At 47.9% G+C, this 24,309-nt stretch overlaps 3 protein-coding genes across 3 annotated transcripts; 1 reads left to right on the plus strand and 2 right to left on the minus strand.

Annotated features, from left to right (window-relative positions):
* Positions 1-6,666: 6,666 nt before the first annotated feature.
* Positions 6,667-7,611, minus strand: LOC103654128 (uncharacterized). The gene has a single exon (XM_020551909.2). It carries the CDS (start codon positions 7,307-7,309, stop codon positions 6,983-6,985), a length of 327 nt encoding a protein of 108 aa, XP_020407498.1. The 5' UTR covers positions 7,310-7,611; the 3' UTR covers positions 6,667-6,982.
* A 7,243-nt stretch (positions 7,612-14,854) lies between these two features.
* Positions 14,855-20,126, plus strand: LOC103654129 (phosphate transporter PHO1-2). The gene is made up of 14 exons (XM_008680959.4): positions 14,855-15,468; positions 15,561-15,650; positions 15,775-16,063; positions 16,295-16,655; positions 16,985-17,033; positions 17,230-17,304; positions 17,385-17,514; positions 17,601-17,721; positions 17,837-18,185; positions 18,284-18,328; positions 18,425-18,577; positions 18,664-18,945; positions 19,019-19,155; positions 19,654-20,126. Exons 1-14 carry the CDS (start codon positions 15,226-15,228, stop codon positions 19,739-19,741), a joined length of 2,412 nt encoding a protein of 803 aa, XP_008679181.1. The 5' UTR covers positions 14,855-15,225; the 3' UTR covers positions 19,742-20,126.
* Positions 20,127-20,222: 96 nt separating this feature from the next.
* Positions 20,223-24,020, minus strand: LOC100383852 (Transducin/WD40 repeat-like superfamily protein). The gene is made up of 3 exons (NM_001176482.2): positions 21,881-24,020; positions 21,160-21,779; positions 20,223-20,911 (listed from the first exon to the last, which is right to left on the minus strand). The coding sequence occupies exons 1-3, from the start codon at positions 23,792-23,794 to the stop codon at positions 20,383-20,385; spliced, it is 3,063 nt and encodes a 1,020-aa protein (NP_001169953.2). The 5' UTR covers positions 23,795-24,020; the 3' UTR covers positions 20,223-20,382.
* Positions 24,021-24,309: the final 289 nt, after the last annotated feature.

The following is a 24,309-nucleotide window of genomic DNA, read 5'->3' on the forward strand; positions in this document are numbered from 1 at the left end:
AGCTTGTACTCGCGTGGATTGTGGTGGGTTGTTCAAGCCTCTGAAGTCAATACGCAACCTTCTTAAATAATTTTATTTGGCTCTATATTTTATTTGACTGTGTTGTGTGGCATCATATTTATATATCGCCAAGTGGCCATAACAACTATATCAAGCTCTATAGTGCTTGGAAATCTGGGAAATTAAATTGAATTACAATTAAACACAGATAAATTAATTTTTAGCTCTCTCCTCATGCATAAAGTTTTACCCAAAGTAACCCGAAGATATATAATATAATGCATGAAAGCCTTTTTGGCATAGAAGACATCACAAATTGGGATTCGATTAGTAAACAAAAGACTTTACCAAATAATTGAAGACTAAAAATCTCAACCATACAATGCTCAACCAGATGTTAGCATATTGTTCTCTTTGTCGCTGAATGACATGAAGCAAACTATGAGATAAAAGGACATGTAACCGCTAGCAACACGAAGTTGCGAGTATACCGAGAGGTTATTCTGAGAAAATTTTCACTATCTTGATGTGAAAACCATAGTGTGTTCCCGTCGAACCACTTTACTCGTTTTATCTAGAACCTCTATGCCTGTGTCGCATACATCTCTCGGAATTGTAAATACTTATAGTCACTGAATTGACTCGGGATAGTCCTTTGACAAGTTTGGTATACATTGTAAGCTAAATGGTAAAGGTCGGTCCTGAATGGACACATACCTGGGGTTTATGTAGCCGAACTACACTAAATTCCACCCTTTTGCATGCTTACCATTATCTACCTCCGATCTACCAGAAGTGAGAAGAGTAGATAAATAACTATGAAATCCCACATCACCACAGAGCTTGAAGCTAAATTAGACATTAACATGTCATTGGTCCTCGGAGCCAGAAGAGTCATATGTCTTGACCACTAGACTACTAGTGATGATAATTTGTGATAGAAATATGAAGATCTTGTAGAGTCTTGTTGTATCCTCTCTACTCCTGATAATTTCTTCGTATGAGAGCAGTAATATCTGTTGTTGAAGATGGATCCTAGGTGGATACCAGTATTGTTTCGTTCTTGCCAAGCAGTTATCATCATTTGCTTCATCAAAAGCTGGTTATATGGTGATTTTTCCCGGATAAAATGAATTCTTGGCCTTGTCTGTTCTAAAGCTTCTCTTTTTGCTGAACAATATGAAGAGATCGAAATAATGCTATATAGAACAATTTGGTATATAATATGAGGAGAAATGTTTGCCCTGTTGGCAACACCACATAATTTACTATTGTTATAAGTTTTCTCTCAAAATTATTATACCTAAAAATGTTGCACAAATCGATACCCAATTTCAAAATGGTATGAGTAAATGGGTAACCCATGGGCAATGATAAAAACGAGCTGGACTATACATCTCTGCATATAAAAATCTCTGCTTGGCAGCATTGGCCTGATGTCGTGCACTTTACCGCCATTGTATATGCGCAAATTCTCCTATGTACTTGAAAGCACAATGCAACCAATGAATGTTCTTGTGAGCGCTAGACCTGATGGTCATTGTCCTTGTTGATCTGAAGTCAACTACTTGCTCCAAATGACAAATGGTGTGCATGAGCCCTAAAGTATTTTGTTTTTATGGCTAACATATTGTTGCGCGTATCAGTCTAAATCCTGATGATTGACTGTATATTTGGTGATAATAACAGCAAGTTTGCAGAATTGTAACCACGAAGCAACTTGTTGTTGCGTGTCTCACTGGATGTTGAGACTAACCCTTCATGTTGAAGGAAAAAGATGTAGTATTCATGCCACTACATTAATCTAAGTCCAATGCTCACTGCATAAAACCCCTATCTGTAATGTGCGTAAGATTTCCCAAATAAATCACCACAATAGCATACATTGGCCACAACTGAATGATTGTGGTTGGGGATATTATCTGTATGCTTTTAGAACATCTCGGCATTAGGGGGAGGAATGCCCATATAATGTAATGCCTCAATATTCTATTAAACGCACAAAAGCCAAACTGAACCTGTCGTTCGGTGTGTACTCCTGTGTATATGGAGTTTGCCAGAAATCGTTGAGGAGTAACCATATTGGTCTGAATGCTTCTACCTGATGTAGATGTGGATATACCCGGGATTAATATCATATCCACATTTGACTTATTGATATTTGATCTATTCTCGAGGACGCCTGCGAATATGATCCATCAGCCTTAGTCAAAGCATATGCTCTGATTGCAGATTCACGTGGTCTGTAATAACTCTCCTCCGATTAATTCACCTTGATGGTGATCTGCCTCACGAAGAGGTTCATCTTGATGATGAAATTCCTAGCAATGCGCGCAATATCATTGTGCTGGGAATACGGAACAATGAATCTTTCGTTTTGGGAAATGACGGAGATCATTATTAAATGTGGGAGACAAATATGTCGACACTTATCTTGCCTCTATAGATTGCAAAGGGATCCAAAACAAAGTCCTAGGCATGAGTGTTTTAAGCTCTCTTATCGGGTCATTGATAAATGCAATCGAGGCTGAACCAATAATCGCAAAATGAAAGTCATGAGCTTGAAGTTCGGACATTTATGGGCACTATTGAAATAATGTGTGGTGAATGCGATGGTTCAAGTGGTCTTGTGAGAGACCCATCCCACATATGTGTTGAATAAACACTGTTCCGCTAAGTAATATATCTGGCAAATGGCATGAATTAAAATATGCAGTTAATAGGATTCTGAAGATCCGTCATGAGATCCTAGGAGGACCCATATCTTTGAATTATAAATATGCAACATATAAATCTCGTACTGAATAATACATTCATGACGAATGAACACTCTTCTATGTAGAGAGAATATCTCCTAGATGAGATTATAGTTCCTTGATGGAACCTTTCCAGAAGAAATAAAGTCTGTGTTGAACACCAAAGTTTGATAATCCCTATAAATGGATAAAGACCCATACAGACCCGAAAAGGAATAAGATGAGGTACCAAAGGACTTGAAGTTCACCAAATAAGCACATGTGCATTCCACGAGTTTTACTCATGGTATTTTCCACTTGATGTGGAATTACGGTATCCTCTAAAGCCCCGATGGCAGAAACCTATAAGGTTTAGGTGTTACTGGCAAAAATATCCCCATTGTGCCAGAATGACAGACTATAACGATGTATCTGATCGATGAAAAATCCCTGATGGATTACGATCTTTGATGGACTTTTGTTACACCATCATAGAAGTTGCGATGGATGAACGCCTGGAGCGATGTGTCATATTTAGATTATGTACTATTCAACTATATTATCCCCTAAGTCCTATTGAAGGACATGTTATTTGCTTTGCACAACTATATATAAATTGTGGTGTAAGATAGAAAATGATAGCACCCCAACCTCATCCATTCTCGTTGTTCCAGATGAACAATGAGACATATATCTTGAAGAATATGCTTGAGTTATGAGGGATAACGACTTTGACAGATGTCATCGTCAGGGGGAGCGAATGCTTATATTGATCACAATCGTGAGACAATAAATGTCATATTCTATGCCCTGAAGGCGTGAGCTTGATGATCAATATGTGAACCTTTATGGAACTTTCTATCAAATATATAGATCCAGTCGATCGAACACCGTCAATCAAGGTGGCTTATTTATATTGATACGTGCACTTACCTCGTATATCCTAGAAGTGAGTAGAGGTAAAGTTCCTGAAATAGTCCTTGCAAGGATATGCAATCCGTTTGCTAAATCTTTATATGCATATACTTCCAGAAGAAGATGTTTTGCCTTATTGATACAGTTTTGCAAGGATCAGGGGGAGCACATTTCTAAAGTTAGCCTTTATAGAAGATTCAATTGAATCTAGATATATAAGATCGAAATATGTCCTGATGACAGTTGTTGTACTCTTTTTCCTTGGTGAGTTTTTCTGAAGTTTCTCACATGAGGTTTTTAACGAGGCAACAAAGTGCAAATGCAATATGCGTCACCATGCGCTCTTTCTCCATATTTTCCCACTGGGTTTTTTCGGAGTTTTAATGAGGCATGTGTTGGTCGCGGTATTCGCCCAAGGGGGAGTGTTGAGAAACCCTAATGAAGGGTTATGTGGGCAAATACCGAATATGCCCCTGAGGGCAATCACGTCTCTATATATAGAACATGTACCCCCTCATATGGAATAGAGAAGAGAAAGAGGCCAGAGGCCCAACCCTATATCCAGTGTCTCGTGTGTTTCCACTGTCGTGCTTATGGGAAGGGAGACGGGTTCTCTACATCTTCTTGCGCCTCTACTGCTGACGGGAGGGAAGGGAGCGGATCTGGTGATCCGTGGTAACGTAGTTCTCAATACGTTATCAGCACGCTCTACCTCGACGGTGCTGCGGCTAGATCAGATCTGCATCAACTCTCCGTCAAACCGGCAGGTCTTTGGCCTAGCCGAACTGTCCTACGCGACAGGCTTCAATTCTCCCTCTATGCAATCGAGCGGTATGTTTTCTTTATCTGCTGGTGTGATCTATGCGCCACAAACTTGTTGTCTCCGTCGTGGTGCTACGTCCGTGCTAGAAGCGCTGCACCCGTGGCAGCTAGCTCTCACCGGAAGATGAGATCGAATCAGTGGGCATCGACTTTAACGTGCGGTCGCCCTGTACGGCGGCGCACATCTATAAACATGTAACTATTATATTTTGTAAACGAGAGAAAGTAGACAAAAAAAATAGAGTTAGATAATGATAATTTTTTATGTGCATTTATTTAAGAACAAAATGGAAACTATAAAAACGTACTCCGTATTTATTATAGCACGATGGAACCATGTTATTAGGTTCGTCGTGAAGTATGTTTTTATAGTATTTACAGTCATACTTATGGCTGACAATGGGCCTCAAATTTTACACTATAAAACTTAAGGGTCGAATCGGATTAGGATCGGGCTTTATTTTTATTCATTTTTGAACTATAAATAAGTTAGGGCCCTATCAAATTGTGAAGAGTCATTTGGATCGCGATCCATTACCACCCCTAGTCATACTTGTTGCTATAAACAGGCAACTGAGCACATTCGCCAGATTCTGACAGGCGAAGACGAACTAGCTAGGCGGAAGCGGAAGACGACAGGATTAGACGGCAAAGGCGATCCCGACCCGAGCCGGGTTTCCGTTCCCAACTTGGGCGAAGAACCCCTCCCGAAATCGTCCCAGGATACACGTCGCGATGCTACAGATTCGGCCCATCCTCTCACTGGGCCCGTTTAATAAGCGAAGTACTTACGAAAGCCCATAGGGCGAACGGGGAGCATGGGACCGGGACACGCACAGCACACCAGCGGACGCGGGCTCTGCTATGGCCTATGGCTAGAATAATCGATACCGTCCTTTGAGTGGTCAGTCTACGTATCTGCGTTGCCAAACCCATCCTTCTGTTCGCCGCCCCGGCAGGAAAGGTCGCCGCCGTCGACGCAAATTTTATCGCTCTCAACCGTGGATTTCTCTATTTTACCACCAGTCACACAAATCATAGACATAAATGGTCTCACAAGTTATAGATAGAGGGTTGCTATATAATAGCAGAGAGCCCACGTTAGAAAGGCTAAAATAACAATTTTTTCGCCGTCCACCGAGGACCAACATTCTGCAGCCAGGGCAGCGTAACGACACAGCGCTTTGCCTTTGAGGGCCATCAGGCGACAGACAAATGATGGTAAAGATAAATTGTCCCCCTCGCAATTTATTAGTTAAGGCTCAAATAAAATTAGTTAAGGCAGCGTAACGACACAGCGCTATGCCTTTGGGAGGGATACATAGGTGGTAATAGATCACGGTCCAAGTGTTTTTTTTTCACAGTTTATTTAAGTGTTTAACTAATTTTATTTTAAAGACAATAAGAAATAGAGCCATATCGACGCCATCATTTCATCGGATCCCATAGACGAGACGACGTAGCATGAGCACGCGCGATACATAGGCTCTATTTGGGACAGCTGCTGCTTGTTGAAAAAGCAGCTTATCTGATAAGCTGGTAAAAAGCAGCTTCTGCTTGTTGGCTGCTTTTAGTTTATTTTGAGAAACAGCTGAACTGATAAGCTGCTGCAGAAACTGCCTGTTTGGCAGGACTTTAGCTTAAATTTGTGAAGAAGCTGAAAATAAGCTGTGCCAAACAGGGCCATACAATACAGCTGGAGCTAGCTCTGTCTCTCTGGCGCGGTGCGGAGACGTGAAGCTGACTGACGGGCAACGGATGCAATGGCTACTGTATATAGTATATTTGAGCATCGCATTTGCTGTAGTAGCCGACAGGCGCGTACAGTCACGGCGCCAGTCAAATCAGTTGCGAGCGAGCTGCCAGTCGGCCATGCCCCTGCAAATTGCAATGCATACCTGCCTGTCCGGCCGCTGTCACGCGTGGAGCTGCACTGCACTGCAGGGGCCGTCAGGTCAGGTGATGCGAGCGAGACCAAGCAGAAGCAGACACGACGCGTGCTATGCTATGCCTATGCTATGGTATTGTACGTACAAGCTAGCAATCAGGGTGTGTCATGTGTGTGTGTGTGGCTGGTCCAGCACAAGGCAGAATTATTATCAGTACGAGCACGAGCAGGGAACGAACAAGGCCGCTCCCGCTTGTAAAAATCTGCTTCCGGTTTGAGATGATGACCATATGGACGAGATTTGAGTTGAGCACAGCAGCAATAGCGGAAGTTTATCAAGTAGTAGTAACGCGCGCGTTCGATGCTCATCTTTTTGTACATCCATTTTCATCATCTCTGATAAAGAAGAAAGAGAGGAGAGGCGGAGAAGAATTAAGAAGACAGAAGATATAAGCAAAAAGAACAAGCTGACACGAGACGCCTAGCTACACGGCCGAGCGACCACCAGGAGGAACAGGAGCTGGGCTTCGAGCCTTCGACCATCACCGCTCGCCGGAACGAAAACGGACGGCGGGCGGGGCTCACGTCACGGATCTACCACCTACCTCTCTCTGGCCTCCGCCTACCGATTGGAGTCCGGGTTGGGGCCGCTGGGGACCTCGTGCTTGCCGTCCCGGAGCCCCTGCCCCGCGGAGTTCCACCTCCCGCGCGGCCGGGGCCGCCACGCCGCCGCGGCTGCCGGGCGCGGGAGGTCGCGGCGGCCCCACGGAGAAGACGCGGCGTGGAGCTCCTCCGTCTCGTCGCTGTCGTCCCCGTGCTGCCGAGCCGCCGGCGCGAGCAGCACGAGCACGGCGCAGAGGAAGGCGCACAGCAGGAGTAGGGCGAGGAGGAGCGGCGGCGGCGCGGCGGCGCGCGGCCCAGCTGTGGCGGCGCATTGAGCTCCTGCCATGAGCAGCGGGGGAGGAGCCGCGGGCGGGCGTCTTCAGTGGCTGCAGCAAGAGCCGCGGCCAACGCCCATGGGCCGAGCGAGAGTGCGGGTGCGGGAGAGAGCAGGGCAGCCAAGCAAGCAAGCCAGCTAGTAGAGCTGTGTGGGTGTTGGGTTGGGTATTCGTGGGAGGTGGGTGAGGTGAGGTGACCTCGTTTCACTTCACGCCGCTGCACTCCACTCGACACACACACAGTGACTGACTGTTAATGTCCCCGTGCCCGGTGATATTTGTGAGCAGGGAGGGGGGAGAGGCCCGGCCGGGACAGTCAAGCAAATAGAATGGCGACATATATTGAAAAGGACGTGAAAAAAAAAACCTTCTCTATCGTTCTGTTCTATGATAGTACTATACGAGCTACTGTAGAGGCTAGAGCATGCATGTATAAACAACGATCTTTGGAAAGGCTCGAGGAAGGATGGCAAGGAAGAAAGCTAACTAAGAGGCCGGGCAGACAGGCTTTTCCATGTCCATGGACAAGCACAGGCTGCCTCGTCGTGTCCCCAACGTGGCCAGTCGTCCCTTCACTTCACTTACCTCGTAGACTTTGCTTGGACAGTTCAATTTCAAGCACTCAAACTCCATTAGGAATATTAAACGCAGCACCAGACGGGGAAGAAGGAGCCAAGATAGGGGTGGTAATGGATCGTGATCCAAATGGTTCTTCACAAAATGTCAAGGCCCTAAATAAATTATAGTTCAAAAATGACTAGAAATAGAGCCTGATCCTAACCCGATTCGATCCTTAAATCTTATAGTGTAAAATTTATAGCCCATTATCAGCCCTAGCTACAGATGAATCAGCCTTTTGATCTGAGCAAGCCACCGGCCGAGCTAGGAACGAAGATGAATGTGGATGGCATCAATTTCGTGTTAATTAATTAATGTCGACGAAAGAAACTGTGTAACAACAAGAACTCCGTAGGTACTACAGTCCATTTTTGCTAAAGTAGCACTAGGAACTAGGTAGGAAGTAGGGCACCCACATCCCTGAGTTGTGGTTGTGGTCTAGTTTTGCCACTGGCTGGTTATGTATGTGTCCACGTTTGACGCTGCGAAGGAAAGGTCTCGGTCTCGGTCTCGCCGCCCGACTTTTCGAAGCGCCCGGGCGCGGCCATGAGCACGCAGCAAAGTATAGACTGCCAGAACAACTAAATTGAACAGCGCAATGAGCGATGCATGCATATATATATATATATAATTTTGACAGAGAAAACACATGCTGCAGTTGTATATGAAACTAGTTGGCATGGAGTAACGAGAAGACCAAGAACCCGGCCGTGATGAACCTGAACACCGGTTTCAGCCGGGCTTTACGGGGGGGCATCATCAGCACTCAGCAGCAGTCAAGGGCGCCTTGTTCTTGGAGCTCCAGTCCAGTGCCCTTTTTTTTGCTCTTTCCTTTCTGGACACTGCAGCTAGCCTGCAGTGTTGGCTCAGTCAGGGCTAGCTAGCTTTTGTGCGTGATACGCGCCTGCGCCGCGGCCGGCCCTTTCCACGAAAGAGCAGAAACACGCGCGTATGTTCAGTGCTGAGTGGATGCTATTCTTATTTCTTTTTGCAAAACACAGCAGTTATATATTAGTCCTATATATACACGTACTCCAATGTCTAATCCATTCCAATGTGTACAGGATTCCCAGTCCCATGTTTTTTACTTGGTGTTTTTATTTTATTTTATTTTGTTTTGTTTCACTATGAACCGTATACCAAATTAAGAACTGAGAGCGAATGTTTCGTTTGTCGCAAGTGTTACGCACGCCCTAGATACACATCATTAGCGTCGACGTCCATGCAAATTAACGGGCTGCCTTTTTCCAGCAGCGGCATGCAGCCTGTAGCCGTGCTATATATGTTAATAGTATTATTATCGACTAACCGTACCCTCTGGTGTTGGAGCAGCAGTAGCGATGATGACGATGGAACAAGCCATGGAATGGGAGAGAGAGGTCCATGCATGCATGATTCGGATACCCCGGCGGATCCAGGATTGATTTAAGAGGGGGGCTATTAAGCTAAGACTACAAAAAATTTTAAACCAAACAGAAAAAATATAATTGAAGATTAATATGATATAAGAAGTAAGATATAATTTATAATTTAAATATTCAAGAAATTTACTGGTCCTCTCTGTTTGCTTTGCTTGTCTGCAATCTGCTCGGCTTCACGGTTTGCTTGTTCGCCGCGCTCGTTCCCGTCCGGCCTCCCCTGCTCGGCTGCTCGCCTGGACTTGCTTGCTTTGCTTTGCTTGTCTGGACTCCGAACTTCACTGCTTGCTTTGCTTCACTGCTTGCTTCACGGCTTTGCTTGTCTGGACCAGGGGCGATTCTAGGGAGGGGCACAGGGGGTAATGTCCCCCCTAATCTTCTACAAATTCCATAGAAGCTACTAATTTTTTTAGCTAAACACCATATAAATATTGTAAAATACCTCTTAACAGCCCCCTTAATCTAATTTGTCCCTCTCAATCTCAAATGCTGGCTTCGCCCCTGGTCTGGACTCCGGGCGCCAGCACGCCGCGACGGTGAGGGAGTGAGGCGAACTGGTGAAGGACGGAAGGAGGCCAGCCAGCCAGGAGCCCAGGACCAAGAGGGAGCGCCCGCGGCGGTGCTCCGGTCTCCGGCCTCCGGACGCGAGACGGCGCGAGGCGAGTGGGCTAGTGGCGGCTGGAGCTGGGAGAGGCGTAGACGGCGTAGTGGCGGGTTGGCGCGCGGCTGGAGGGACGACTGTGAGCTAGACTGCGACTCTGCGTGACCGGTGACCTGATGGGCTGCAGGCCGCCTATTCACTGCCGCCTATTCGCTGTAGCTGAGCCCCGGACGCACAGCACACGGCTGAACAGCTCTCAGGCGGATCGAGAGCAGCATGCCGACGAATACATCTCATACAATATTATTAATTAATAATACGTATTGCAATGCGTCGCTGCATCTGCATGCATGCGTTGCACGCGGGGGCCGAGAGAAGGAGAAGAAGAAGAAGAAAAGGTTATGGAAAGACGGGCGGGCGTACTGCAGCGCCAGCCCTGTAGGCTTTTAGTAAATAATAAAATCTAGATAGACTCGTGCTTTTGCAGTAGCTCTCCTCCGTAGACCGTATTGAACCCTTCCACTTTTTTCATCGTTGGCTGGCATGCATGATGCATCGATCGCTCAGGAGTTCAGCAGAGTTACTGTGCGAAAAAAGAAATCCATCGACTGACAATGGGGTACACAGTACATGTACTACTGAGCTGGTGCCTGTAGTGTATAGTCGGATGGGGGCAGTGCAGCCTTGCAGGAATGCACAGCACAGCACAGTAGGTGGCGGATGATGGATCTTGGATGGTCAAGGGAACAACTCCACTCGGACTCGCGTACGAGTACTGCGTGCGCCCCCCCAAACAAAACAGCTTTGCCTCCCTTTGCAGGCAGGAGAAAAAGCTGCTCGCCCGCCGCCGCTGCCACCTCCCCGCCTCCACGTCGTCGCTGAACTGAAGAAATCATCACCGTCGTCGCTTCTCTGCCATACGAGTGTCAGTGTCTTTATTCAATCCTTCTCCGTTCGTTCGTTCTCGTCGAACACAAGTTAAGAATTCACAAGAGGTTTCGTAGCGACCTAGATTTGGGGGGATAGATTATTGTTTTTGGGTGATAATGGATACTAAACGATCGATTTAACTAACGGTGTTATGTTTTTTGATTAACATTGTTGCCAAACAGGCAGGCTCTGAGCCTCCTGCGACGAGATTAGAGCCCAACTGCGCAAGCTAGCGACAACTCTTGGGCTGTAGTCGTAACCCACCCCGAACGCCCCGGGCCGCTATATTTCACCAAGGAAGGAAACGAGCGAAGCATCCAGAATGTAGCCCAACTGAGAGGTATTGTTGGGCCTCCACTAGTCTGGCCATGTTAGGTAGCAGAGAAAGGTAGTACGTACGTTTTTGCCATCGCCATCCTCACCATCAATCAAGTATGTGTGAAGATGTTTCCCTATCCTAACAATGCATGAAGCCCAACTTCCGCCTTATCTGATCTGATGCTACACTGTTCTGAATTTTTACTGCCAGTTCATGGGAGCATGGTTGCAGGGTGAACCACTTCTTGGCGCTCAGGAAAGGAGAAGCTGACATCTGGTCGATGACAGAGGATTCGAGTTGGCTGATTCCTAGGAGGTTTTTGGGCTGGGCACCACCCAGCTGAGTGTGTGCGTGTGTAACCTCTGGATCAATGTTGTTCAGGGACGCGCCATTGCTTTTTCTTCTCAAACCGCGTTCTCGTCATCCCATGGCACCTCGTTCTCATCAATCTATCAAACCTCACCGTCAGTCTGCACCTCGTTCTCATCATCCCATTGCACTCACAAGAAGAAAGAAAGAAAACCACTCTGGTCTCATGCGCACCTTTTCCGTGTATCACCAGACCAGACCATCCAAAAGCAAAGCAGGAGGAAACTGTTCCGGACAAACCAACCGTGAGGATCACAACCAAACAACCAACTGATAAGAAGACAGACATCCGCATCCACCACTTCTGCATTCTGCTCTGCTCAGGCCCTGTTATTAGTTGGACTAAAATTTACTGTAAATATATGACTTTAAGCTGTTGTTTAGGGTTGCATTTTCTTTTACTCAATAGATGAAAAAAAATCTTTTCTTATGGGACTACGTCTCTAAAAAAATTTTGACAAAAATTTAGCTCAACTTTGTGAAATTCGGTAATTTTGAGGGTCTTTTCTTCTCTTCTTATGGGTCTCTAAAACAAATTTGACAAAATCTTTGTACCGACTACCGACCCAACTTGTGGACCCTTTTATTCTCTTCTTGATACTCCCTCCGTTTCTTTTTAGTTGTCGCTGAATAGTTCAATTTTGCACTATCCAGCGACAACTAAAACGAAACGGAGGGAGTATATATAATAAAAGCTGCAGAGTTCTACTAGAAGGAAAACAAAAATGGACCCTTTGTTCTGACCTCTGAATTGAGCCGACACGCCCCCCCAATTGATCACCGTCACTGTCGAAGCTCACAGGCCGGCAGGCAGGGACTGCAAATTCTGCATTCCGGAATGCTCTTTTCTGTCTACCGTGAAAATCGAACGGACATGGTCATTTTGGGAACGAAGAGATTTGGAATTCAGGGATCTTCCCAGTGTCAATGTCCATCATAAGCTGCTGTAGCATGAGTGTTTCCCCTTTGCTATCGCATTCTGAAGATGCTTCTGTTGCATCTCCTTCCTTAACAGTCCACACATTCATAGGAACAAATTAAGTTCAAATAGTCCATAACATCCATACTGAAAGGACGATCATGTAATGTACCCAAGAGGAAGAGGGCGAATTGAAGCGCGATCCATAGGAAGCTGTGTGCAATCAATCATGGGAATTGTGGCATGCAATGGTGCTTTCTGAAACTTACCCCACTAGCTCATACATACATGCTCAGGATGGAAACAAGGCGTGCACGAGTTAAATTCAGACTCACACTGCAATAACAAACTTAAACTATGGACATGATACCAATCACGTGGCTCCGGCTGTCCTTCAACCTCAAACGGAACCTAATCAACCTCAAATGGAACCTAATTATTCAACACCAGCAAGATAGTGGGGGCTGATGCTTTCAGTGCCGATAGAGTGCCCTTTTTTTCTTATTTAAATTTGTGTAAGCATTGACCAATAGGGGATGGGATGGCTTACGAGAAGAGAGAGCACTGGTTGTTGCAACCAATCAATATGCAATGATCTTTCCATTCTGGAAAAGAGGGGGCCTCTCATCAGCCTCCCTTTCACCCTGGGTCACATTTATTTGTGCTCGATCGAGTGGACACGCATGAAATGGCAGCACCAGCAGCAGCCAGCAGGCACAGGCGCACAGCAAAGGGAGGGCTAAAGGGGCTTTATTTTTGCCATGAGTTCATGCTGAGGAGCATTAGGCCGTGGAAAAGGAGGCGTTGGCCAGTGTCTTGCAACGGTTGTGGCCGGTGGCGAAGCTAGAGTGACTCAGATAAGGGGGTGGTTTCAAGGTGTATTGTAATAATTTTTAGTTGGTGTTTATACGGTGAAAATTTGGTCTAGATCACTAGTTCACTGCTTTGTATGTTGCTTCGCCCTTGGTTGTGGCTTGGCGAGGTTTCTTCAGAATTGTGTAGGCTATCTCTACAAGGCTCCGATCTTCAGGCACCTTGAAGCTTTTGCTTTTCAGCGGCTTGTGCTCAGTGACTAGGTTTCATGAAACCAACAGGATGCGTGTGCCAGTGTGCCGTGTATGCATGCACCGATGAACCTTTGGTCACTTGGCTAGCTGATAATGGAGCAGTTCACGGTTTTGACCCTGGCACACAGGAGCAGCGAAGGTGAACACTGAACAGCGTCCGGACTCCGGAGTGAACGATGGAGAGAAACGAAGAGAGTGTTTAGGGGACGACTGACTGCTTGTATTACTTCATACAGTACCGCATATATACACTTTACATGAGTAATCAAGCTACTAACTAAGGTGGTTCTGTTTGAAACCTCTAAAACTAATAGAGGTCGGGTGTCTGGACCTGAGGGCTCCATCATCGAATCTACGTCGGCTATAATTTATCAAACCATCCGTGCGGAGCGTCGTGGCTGGCACGTCGGCCGAGGGCCGATGATCAAGTGGTACACCGAACGGTCCGGTGCTTCCCACCGGACGGTTCGGTGCCCCGAGAAAAGAAAACTAACCAATCACGCGATTCTCTGCCCGCGCACTGTTCACTGTCCGGTGTGCACCGGACAGCCCGTGCACCCGTGGACAGAAGGCAGCCAAAGACAACCAAATAGAGCTTCAACAGCTCCTAGGTCCCTTGGATCTATAAAAGGGACCCCTATGCGCATGATCCACTACACCGAGCATCTTTTGATCATCCTAAGACACCCAGACATTGCGACCACGCTATTGCGCTGATAGATTGAGACCCAGACATTGCGAGGATTTGGATGATGTGCGATGTGGCCACGCCGTGCGCGCAGGCTCCTGTACGTCCGTGGCAACGGACGACGCCGCTTTCGGTTTGCGCGGGAAAGCGCTACGCCATCACCAGTCACGCACGCACGCATGCACACACGGTACAATCGACGAGACTCTGCTGGTTGCAACGCCGGGCCCGCTTGTCGGAGCCGCTAGCAGGCGTTGCGTTGCTTGTTGCGTTGGGAGCACGGCCTGCTGAAATTCCTGGGGCGCACTACCTTTTCGTCACGAAGATGGCGCGAGCGGCATCCACCTGTCTTATCACTATCTATATCTATGTGACCATATTTCAGCGGCGTGCGACCATGCATAGAGATCGATCAACAAAGTCGACGTTCTATTTTTTTTTCAAAAAGAATATCTATCTATACTATATATCTATATATATATATATATACACACTGGCCTTTGTGTGTGTCTGCATTGCGGGAGTACGTACGACGAGGCCAGCAGCAGCAGGATGAGGAGGCACATTCCACCAGTGCAGTGTCTTCACCATCCATGTTTGGTTACCTTTCTACACTGCCTGTACCTAATATTGCTATTATCCCCTGGCTGGGCTAGGTAGCTGCCGTTGTACGCAGCACAGGCGCACTAGCCATCTCTCTCTCCCTCTCTGAGCGGCAAACGGCAACGGCAATCGACAAGGCACGCTTCCTCTTCCTCTTGCTCCTCTCTGTCCATCACCATCTCCATGTCCATCTATATAAGCCGCGCGCGCGGCAGCCGGCAGAGTTGCTTCCGCCACCACTACTCCTGCCTGTCCCTGTCCCCGACTCTCTCTCTCTCCCTCTCTCCTGCTAGCTACACCCGCTGCTGTGCTGACCTCCTCCGATCCTCTGCCCGGCAACAGGAATACAGCAGGGGAGGAGAGGGGGGGCAACCGGCGGCGGTCGGTCGCGGAGGATGGTGAAGTTCTCGCGGGAGTACGAGGCCAGCATCATCCCCGAGTGGAAGGCCGCCTTCGTCGACTACAGGTGCCTCAAGAAGCTCGTCAAGAGGATCAAGATCGCCCGCCGCGACGCCACCAGGGAAGCTGGGGGAGGTAGCAGCAGCGACGCCACCAGCAGCTACGGCTTCTCCGTCCTCGACCCCGTCCGCGCCCTCGCCGCCCACTTCGCCTCCGCAACGCCGCCGGCGGTCTCACCAGTACGTACGCCGTGTCCCGGCCGGCTCGCATGCCGCATGCCGTCCTGCACGCATACATGTCTTCTGACTGCTGGGTGCTTGCTTGCGCGCAGGCGAACGGCGACGAGGAGGAGGAGGACGACGACGCGGAGAGCTTGGAACCGGATTCAGGGGAGCTCGTGGTGGTGGCCACGGCCAAGCATGTAGGCAATAGTACCATGCATACCCAAACTAATCTATTTTCTTGTCAACAAAAAAAAAGGTTGGCTAACGACGTAACTACATGGCGTGCTGTTTGTACGTACCCATGCCGTATGACGTGTGCAGGAGCGAGAGTTTTTGGAGAAGGCGGGCGAGGAGCTGGAGAAGGTGAACAAGTTCTACGCGGCGCAGGAGGCGGACATGCTGGCGCGCGGCGCCGCGCTCGTCGAGCAGCTCCGCATCCTGGCCGACGTCAAGCGCATCCTCGCCAACCACGCGGTGGCGTCCCGGCGCAGCCGGCCCGCCGGAGACTCGCCGCCGCCCCCGCCGTCCGCGGACGGGCGGTCCAACAGCGGCCGCCACCTCCTCTCCTCCTCCTCCCCATTCCTGCAGGCCTCGCCGCAGTCCATGTTAGGTAGGTCGAACGACCAAATCCGCAAACACGTCACGTCTGCACACCGGCACGTCGATCACATGAACGGACCCGACCCCACCGGCCGGCCGCCGGCTATACGTGCTCGCACGCACGCACGCCCCGCCGCACGTTCTTTTCCCGTAATGGAAGCTTTTACTGAATTTCAAGTCAACACACTAAGTTGATACAAGTTCTTAAAAAAAGAGAGATATGTTCCTCCCACCCGCGCAGATGGGAGCGCGGAGCTGCCGCAGGCGCGCGTGGCGGAGGAGGTGATGGCGGCGCTGGAGCGCAACGGCGTGAGCTTCGTGGGCAGCGGGCTGGGCAGCAAGGCCAAGAAGGACGGCGGCGGGAAGCAGCTCACGGGGCGCGCGGCCGCGCTGCCGGCCACGGTGCGCATCGACGTCCCGCCCACCAGCCCCGGCCGGGCGGCGCTCAAGGTGTGGGAGGAGCTCGTCAACGTGCTCCGCAAGGACGGCGCCGACCCCGCCGCCGCCTTCGTCCACCGCAAGAAGGTCCAGCACGCCGAGAAGAGCATCCGCGACGCCTTCCTCGCCCTCTACCGCGGCCTCGACCTCCTCAACAAGTTCAGGTAGATATGGAATCAGGATGCTCTCACTTCTGTTTCTACTGTATCTCAGTAGCACGAGCAAACCATACCGGTGCTACCTCTGTTTTCGAATATTTGTCATCGGTTAGTTTATTTTTAAACTGAAGTGCGACAAATAAAAAAAGGAATGAAGGGAGTATATCATAGCTGCAAGAATGTCTGTCGTTCACGTCAATTGCATGCTCAATTCATATCACTACATACGTCACTATCTTGCTCTGCTCACACAAACCAACGCTTACTCTGTTCTGTTGCTCTTAGACGCAAATTTCCAAATTTGAGCCCAGTTTAAATGCATTGCATGGATGCAGCTCCCTCAATGTGAAGGCTTTCACCAAAATATTGAAGAAATTCGTCAAGGTGCGTAACTGCATATCAGCATATGAGATCTTTTGAAATGGATGGAGTGGAAGAGAGAACAGAAGGAAAAAAGAAAGAACTGCTGCAAGTTTTGTAAACATGAAACCATTCTGTGCAAAAAAACAGCTTAAATGGTCATATACGTATTTTCTGGCATCCCATGACTTGCACCAAGAACTCATTCTCTGCATTCCAGGTGTCGGAGCAGCAGCGGAAGACTGACCTGTTCTCGGAGAAGGTGAAGAGGTCGCCGTTCAGCAGCTCTGACAAGGTACTTCCCTTCCCAATCCATCCTGCTGCCACCATGCCACACTCATCATCTGAACAAAGCAAGTGGTCTGGTGGGAGCAGGTGCTTCAGCTGGCAGACGAGGTGGAGTGCATCTTCTCGAGGCACTTCGCGGGCAACGACAGGAAGGTGGCCATGAAGTACCTGAAGCCGCAGCAGCCCAGGAACACCCACATGATCACCTTCCTCGTAGGCGAGTCGCCGTAGCCCTAGCTTATAACACTTCCTCGATCCGGTAGGGTTGCTCTTACTGTTCTTCTTTTGTGTGTGTGGTTCCAGGCCTCTTCACAGGCACATTCGTGTCCCTGTTCATCATATACTCGGTCCTAGCCCATGTCGCCGGCATCTTCTCTTCGACAGGAAACACAGCCTACATGGAGATCGTCTACCACGTCTTCAGGCAATCCCTGCACCCAACTCTTCCAGGCTTTATTAGGATGCAATGACTGGATATGCAGTGCAGCCTGACCTCCCAGCTGAAGTACGGGCCTTTTTTTTTTTGCTTGTTTCCGCAGCATGTTTGCACTCATCAGCCTGCACGTCTTCCTGTACGGGTGCAACCTCCTGGCGTGGAAGAGCAGCAGGATTAGCCACAACTTCATATTCGACTTCTCCCCCAGCACCGCCCTGACGCACCGCGACGCCTTCCTCTTGTCGGCGTCCATCATGTGCACCGTCGTCGCGGCGCTGGTCGTCAACCTCTTCCTCAGCAACGCCGGGGCGACCTACGCCAACGCGTTGCCCGGCGCACTTCTGCTTCTGTCAGCAGCGGCTCTCTTCTGCCCATTCAACGTCTTCTACCGCTCCACGCGCTACTGCTTCATGCGCGTCATGCGCAACATCATGCTGTCGCCGTTCTACAAGGTAAAGGAGGGCCCATTGGGGTTTCAGTTTTAGAGGAACACTGACTGCCACTGCCTGCTGGAAGCATCTCATTCCAGGATGGATGCCTTGTGACGCAGGTTCTGATGGCGGATTTCTTCATGGCTGACCAGCTAACAAGCCAGGTAAAACTGCTCTTGCCGTATCACCGTATGCATGCCAGGCATGGAGCAGCACAGCGCAGGTTCTCATGAGTCCAAGCGTCCTTTTTCTCCCCCCAGATCGCACTGCTAAGACACCTCGAGTTCACGGGGTGCTACTTCATGGCTGGAACCTTCACGACTCACGCGTATGGGAGCTGCACCAGCAGCTCCCAGTACAAGAACCTGGCGTACGTGCTTTCCTTCCTGCCTTACTACTGGAGAGCAATGCAGGTACACATCATCGGATCTAGCAATCTATCTGCTCAGAGTAATGCAAACTAATTGATGGGCTACTGCTGCTACATGTATGATGCTAGTGTCTGAGAAGGTACCTGGAAGAAGGCCATGACATCGACCAGCTCGCCAACGCGGGCAAGTACATATCGGCGATGGTAGCAGCTGCTGTCAGGTTCAAGTACGCCGCGGCACCGACGCCGTTCTGGATGTGGATGGTCATAGTGTCGTCCACAGGCGCCACCATCTACCAGCTCTACTGGGATTTCGTCATGGACTGGGGCTTCTTAGACCTCAGATCTAAGAACCGTTGGCTCCGAGACCAGCTCATCCTCAAGAACAAGCCGATCTACTATGCTTCCATGGTACTGTACCGTACCTTCTTCGCCTGTTTTTCTTCAATGCTGAACTGGTTTAGCTGATCCCAAGTTTGCACAGATGCTCAACCTTGTGCTGCGCCTGGCCTGGGCCGAGAGCGTGATGAAGCTCCGTCTCGGTATGGTGGAGTCTCGCCTGCTGGATTTCTCACTCGCTTCACTGGAAATCATCCGGCGAGGGCACTGGAACTTCTACAGGTAACTCTGGGTGTGTGGGGAGGATTAATAGAGAGCGGTAAACGTTGGTTCCAGTTTAGGCTTTGTTCGGTTACATGAGATAAAATCTCACCATAGATTTAATCTGGATCTGGATTGGGAGAATACATACCTCACATCCAATCCAATGGTGGAATTAAATCCATCATCTAATCCATATATCTTTCAAAGGTAATTATTCTTTTGATCTATGTATTCTAATATAAACTTGTTTAATATCTTTATAGATTTGTTTCATACCTAATAAGCTATGGATAGAAACCATGTTTTTCATAGTTTAAAAATTTTCCAAAACCTGGATTATATTTCATGATGGATTTAACCGAATAAAAAAAAGTAAATAGTCTTGGATTATTTTGAGGTATGGATTGTGGCATGGATTTAATTTCAATTCATGTTAATCCAGAGCCGGATTGATGTAAACGAACAAAGCCTTAGATGTTTAGCTGTAACCCTTGATGTGTATTGATCGTGCTGCAGGCTGGAGAATGAACACTTGAACAACGCTGGAAAGTTCAGGGCAGTGAAGACCGTCCCGTTACCATTCCGTGAACTTGAAACTGATTGATCAAGTCAAAGATAAGAACTTGCCAGCATGTTCCCAGGAATTTAAGGAGGGGGGCAAGAGTTCCAGGAATGGACACACTGCCCCTGCTAGTGCTTGCGCAAGGATTGGTGTTCAAGTGGGTAATAAAACAAATCAGAGAGCATAACTGCACAAGAGCAAGACGCTGCAGATTTTTAAAGATGGAATTAGCTCAGACGGTGCCGTGTAGTTGAGGCGCCAGGGTCAGGAAAGATGATGTGCGTTTACTCTTTATTGGTTGATTGAGGATTGTTGCATGCTAATCGACTAACAAATCCTTGACTTCGTCGATTCATTAACCTATGAATGTATCTGGGAACTGATGACTGAAAAATATTGCATGAAAATACATGGTGGTCAAACAGAATTTGAACCATGTTTCCATAAATAGTGTTTCAACCAAGAGATGAGAAACAGCATGAAAACATGCAAGGCACAAAATAAGAGAGAAGTACAGAAGACTGAAAATAATTTATAATTGCAGGGGTAAAAACTAGATAATATTACAGTGAAAGCGCGAGATGGTTGACACGGCAGATGACACCACATGTGAAGCATAAACAAAGTGCATATATTACATGGCATGTTGCACACAAAATAAACAAGAAATAGCTAGCTACAGCCTACAAGTACCTCCAATGTGCCGGGCGGTCTCTTGAGACGAGAAGAACCCTTGATGATGAGTAGTCAAATGTAGGACAGTACAGATCATCAGGGCCAATAGCTTCTCTCGCTGCAATGGTGTTTCCACGGTCAAAGCTGTAGGTTGGCTGCGTGTCTTCCTTAAACGTGTCAAAGGCGAACAGCCCCATACCACATGCAGCCAAGACAAGGTTTGAGTCGCCCCATACTTGGGTTATCGCAGAGTGATGGATATGAGCGTTGAATTCGGGTAACTCATAGGTGGCGACAAGTTTCCCCTTTCTCAACGAGTATTGCTGAACTCGTGATCTTGACCCTCCTTTTATTTGCAGCCTTCCTTCTGTGCTACCAATAAATACCGAGTCCCCACGTGAAAAGATTGAGTTTGCTGTGCCGCCATGTCTTGCTATTTTAAGCCCAATGCCAGCAGGTACACGAAAATCAAATACATTGACACTTTCCTGTGTGCTGAAAACACCATCATTTCCTTCCACCTCAGATGAACTAACCCTGTCAAAAAAACCAAGCAGGTGTGTTAAATGATTTGACCAGGGCAGATGTCACAGAATATATTTTGGTACATCTCTTTCACACAATCAGATATGTCATCAACAGCATGACAAGATATTTGCTTCTGTTGATACTAAAAAGAAGAAAACTTCCAAGTTTTAATAGCCCAAGCTGAGGTAAACTTGATAGGGGCTATAATAAACCTAATACATGATGCATTTTATGTAATATAAGGTTTACTGATTTACCTTTGACGCACTCCGCCGCCCACCTCAGCATCAGTGTTATTCACGTGAAGGCAGTACACTTTCTTACCAGAAGCAACAGACAACAAGGGTTGTGGGTTAAGTGAATTCACATCCCACAGCCCTATTGATTCACTCCCAGCAATTACTACTTTCCCCCTGCTACGCCATTGTAGTGGGCTGGAGTATTCCATTCCCATTACTAGATTGCTAACTTCCCATTTCATCACAACATCACCGTCACGTATATCATAAGCTGTGACCATCTTTTGCTTGCTAGCAGTAGATAGCAGGAGAGGTCCGCATGGTTTATACCACCATTGCTGCCTCTCTGTATTTGACAGCGCAGAGCTGGATCTTGATGAGCCTACATTAGAGAGAGCACCAAGAATAGCCCTGGATGTTGGAGCAAAAGTTTGAGAAGCTTCCTCCTCGACATGAAATGATTTTACTTCTCTGGTATAGTAATCCCAGCTGCAAAACCCAGGCTCCAATGCATTCCCAGCCGATGCAGCAACAACAAATCTACCAGAACATCCATCTACGCCTGGGGCACGAATCAACCAGCAATCGCCCCACGTATTATTTGATACCAAGCTGGGAGGCTTGTACTCAGATTTGAACTGCATCAATTCAGTTGAAAGAAGTGAGCACTCAGGGTATGTAATTAAATGCCAATCAAAAATGAAATTAGAGCAAATGTAGGTAGCAAATAACCAAATACCTCATGGTTTGCAATGTCATAATAGGAGCATGTGCCATCTCCATGAGCAAGAAGCACAGCTTCCCCCTCTGAAACAAACCATCCACCAGTTGAAGACTTGTTTCCTATACCCGATAACTGACTATTGCATGACTCCTCAGTTTCTTCCTGTAACATCATGGATGACTTGTTTTCCTGATCATCAAATTCTTCTAGCTCCTCTGTAGCAAGCAATTCAACTTCATCCTTATGATTGGGAGCAACTGGATTCTTTGTGCTACCTTGACTTGATGTCTTGCTGGTAGCATCTGCTACTTCACATATTTTATTCTTTTCCAATTTCTTAGCTCGACGATCCTTGAAGAAATCATTTTCTTCCCCATCTAAAGAAGCCAGAAACTCCATGGCTATACTGTTCTCATCATCGCCAGGATCAGATGCGGCAGGTCTTGTTTTTCCACTACAATCTTTTTTTGCATCCACAGATAACTCCTGTTGAGTAGAAGTTGAAGATATGCGACCCCTCAACAATTTGTGGTGTGGAAAGAACCTTGCCTCCAGCTCATCAGCATTCAAGCCTTTTCCAGCTTGCTTCAGGTTACCTGGCTTTGTTATGGTACATTTTTCAGCTGTTTCAGGGTGAGAGCTCTCACATTCACTGCTATCTGCAGTACCCAGCTGTATCTTATTATCATCCTTTACATGAGAAATTGCCTTCTCAATGGCAGTGATTTCCTTCTGGATATTTGACAAGATCTGTTTTGGCTCATTCGGGTTGTTCTCATCAAGCATTTCTTTGGTTTTCTTGATATCGGTAGCAATCTTCTGAACCCTCCCTTCCAGCGCGGCTAGTTTCTCATGTAATTTGCTTGGGTACCTGTTCATAGCAGACACGGGTTTTGCTGACCCTCCCTCCCCACCTGCAGCCACTTTCTCAAAAACTCCTATCCTGTCTGCCAATTTTACCTTTTCTTCCTGCTTCCTGCCCTCTTCATTATTCTTTTGCTGTTTCCTTATTGGATCAGGGACATCATTTGAATTCACCACATGGACAGTGAAAACAGGGATGACAGAAGTCTTGCCTATATCGTCATCCTTCTGGATGGCACAACATTCCACAGATTTGGAAGCAGCCTCTCCTGGATCAGCCTTTTTGGTATTCATCTCCTTCATCAATTTATTGGGCCCCTCTTTCTTCATATTGATTTCTTCAGCTGCCTTTACCTTTGAATCAGAGCCCTTTATTTGCCCACCAACATCTTCACATTGCTTCTTCATATTAGTCACGAATGCATTTGTTTTCCCTTTGTTCTCATCACATTGCTTCAACACATTCACACAAAAGCTATCTCTTTTCCCACCGATCTGCTTGGCCTTTGCATCAAAGCTCTCCCTTTTCCTGCCAATCTCATCAGTCTGCTTCCCCTTGGCATCAAGGTCACCTCTTTTCCTGCTGATCTCATCCGACCCCTTCGCCTTCGCATCAAACCTCGCCCTTCTACCAGTGTCATCACTACCAGCGCCAGCACTCCCTCTCCTAGCCTCGGAGGCCCTGGATCCAACAACACTAATCGACCTCCTCCCTTTCTCTACAGAAGAAGCCCTGATCCCACCACTGACGCTCCGCCGCAAGCCTGCCTCCACCACGGGATCCTTACTGATGGAAGTCCTCCCCGGCAGCACGGGAGCCCTGAGGGTGGAGGCGAGCTTGGAGGAGTCCACCGAGCTTTGGATCCTGCTGGCCCGCGGGAGCGACGACGTGGACCACCGCACGGCGGAGGTGGGCTTGGACGGCTTGGACGCCGTGTTCTCCTTCCCGGCGGCGGCGGTCGTCTGCCGGGCGGATGACGAAATGGAGAAGGGCTTCGGGGTGAGCGGGCGGGTGGCCGCGGCCGTGGCCCTGCCGCCGCCGCGATCCTTGAGGCGGGAGGACATAGCGGGAGGGGATGCAGTGCTAGGGTTTGGGGGATCCGGGGATTCGGGGAAGATGGGGCGAGAGGAAAGGTCGCTCTGATTTGGATTTGGGATTGCTTGATTGATTGATTTGAAAATTAGGGGAAGGGTTGTTTCAAATTTCGAGATTGTTTGAGCGGGAGTGTTTGAGGTGGGACTGTAGTGCTGGGCCCATCTGCAGTTCTCGAGATAGCCCCGTATGGAAGAGAGAAGAAAACAAGTTCCAAGGGGTCTACACTATTTTTTTTTGTCGATAACAAAAAAATAGAGTTGTGGAGTATCGGGGTCCGGGTACCCGGATTATACCTCTAAACATGATTAATATCTAACTAAAAAATCATAAGACAAATTTTTCAAGGTCAAGAAAGGATGAGCCACGATTCGTTCGAGACCCCACTCGACGGTCGCTCAAAACTCCGTCTGGTCCGAGCCTGTCCTCGAGCAAGAGTAGCACTCTGGGAAATCCTCGTCTTGCCCGAGGTTTCCTATTCACGAAA

This window comes from Zea mays, chromosome 4 (assembly GCF_902167145.1).
Source record: "Zea mays cultivar B73 chromosome 4, Zm-B73-REFERENCE-NAM-5.0, whole genome shotgun sequence".
In the NCBI taxonomy this organism is placed as follows: domain Eukaryota; kingdom Viridiplantae; phylum Streptophyta; class Magnoliopsida; order Poales; family Poaceae; genus Zea; species Zea mays.

Bases quoted from the DNA above. Each gene is read 5' to 3' on its own strand.
- LOC103654128 (XM_020551909.2), bottom strand. From the start codon at position 7,309: ATGGCAGGAGCTCAATGCGCCGCCACAGCTGGGCCGCGCGCCGCCGCG.
- LOC103654129 (XM_008680959.4), top strand. From the start codon at position 15,226: ATGGTGAAGTTCTCGCGGGAGTACGAGGCCAGCATCATCCCCGAGTGG. The intron at 18,578-18,663 runs GTACACATCATC...GTATGATGCTAG, and splicing joins ACTACTGGAGAGCAATGCAG to TGTCTGAGAAGGTACCTGGA. The intron at 18,946-19,018 runs GTACTGTACCGT...AAGTTTGCACAG, and splicing joins CGATCTACTATGCTTCCATG to ATGCTCAACCTTGTGCTGCG.
- LOC100383852 (NM_001176482.2), bottom strand. From the start codon at position 23,794: ATGTCCTCCCGCCTCAAGGATCGCGGCGGCGGCAGGGCCACGGCCGCG. The intron at 21,780-21,880 runs GTATTTGGTTAT...GAATTGATGCAG, and splicing joins ATGACATTGCAAACCATGAG to TTCAAATCTGAGTACAAGCC. The intron at 20,912-21,159 runs GTAAATCAGTAA...TTTTTTTGACAG, and splicing joins GGCGGCGGAGTGCGTCAAAG to GGTTAGTTCATCTGAGGTGG.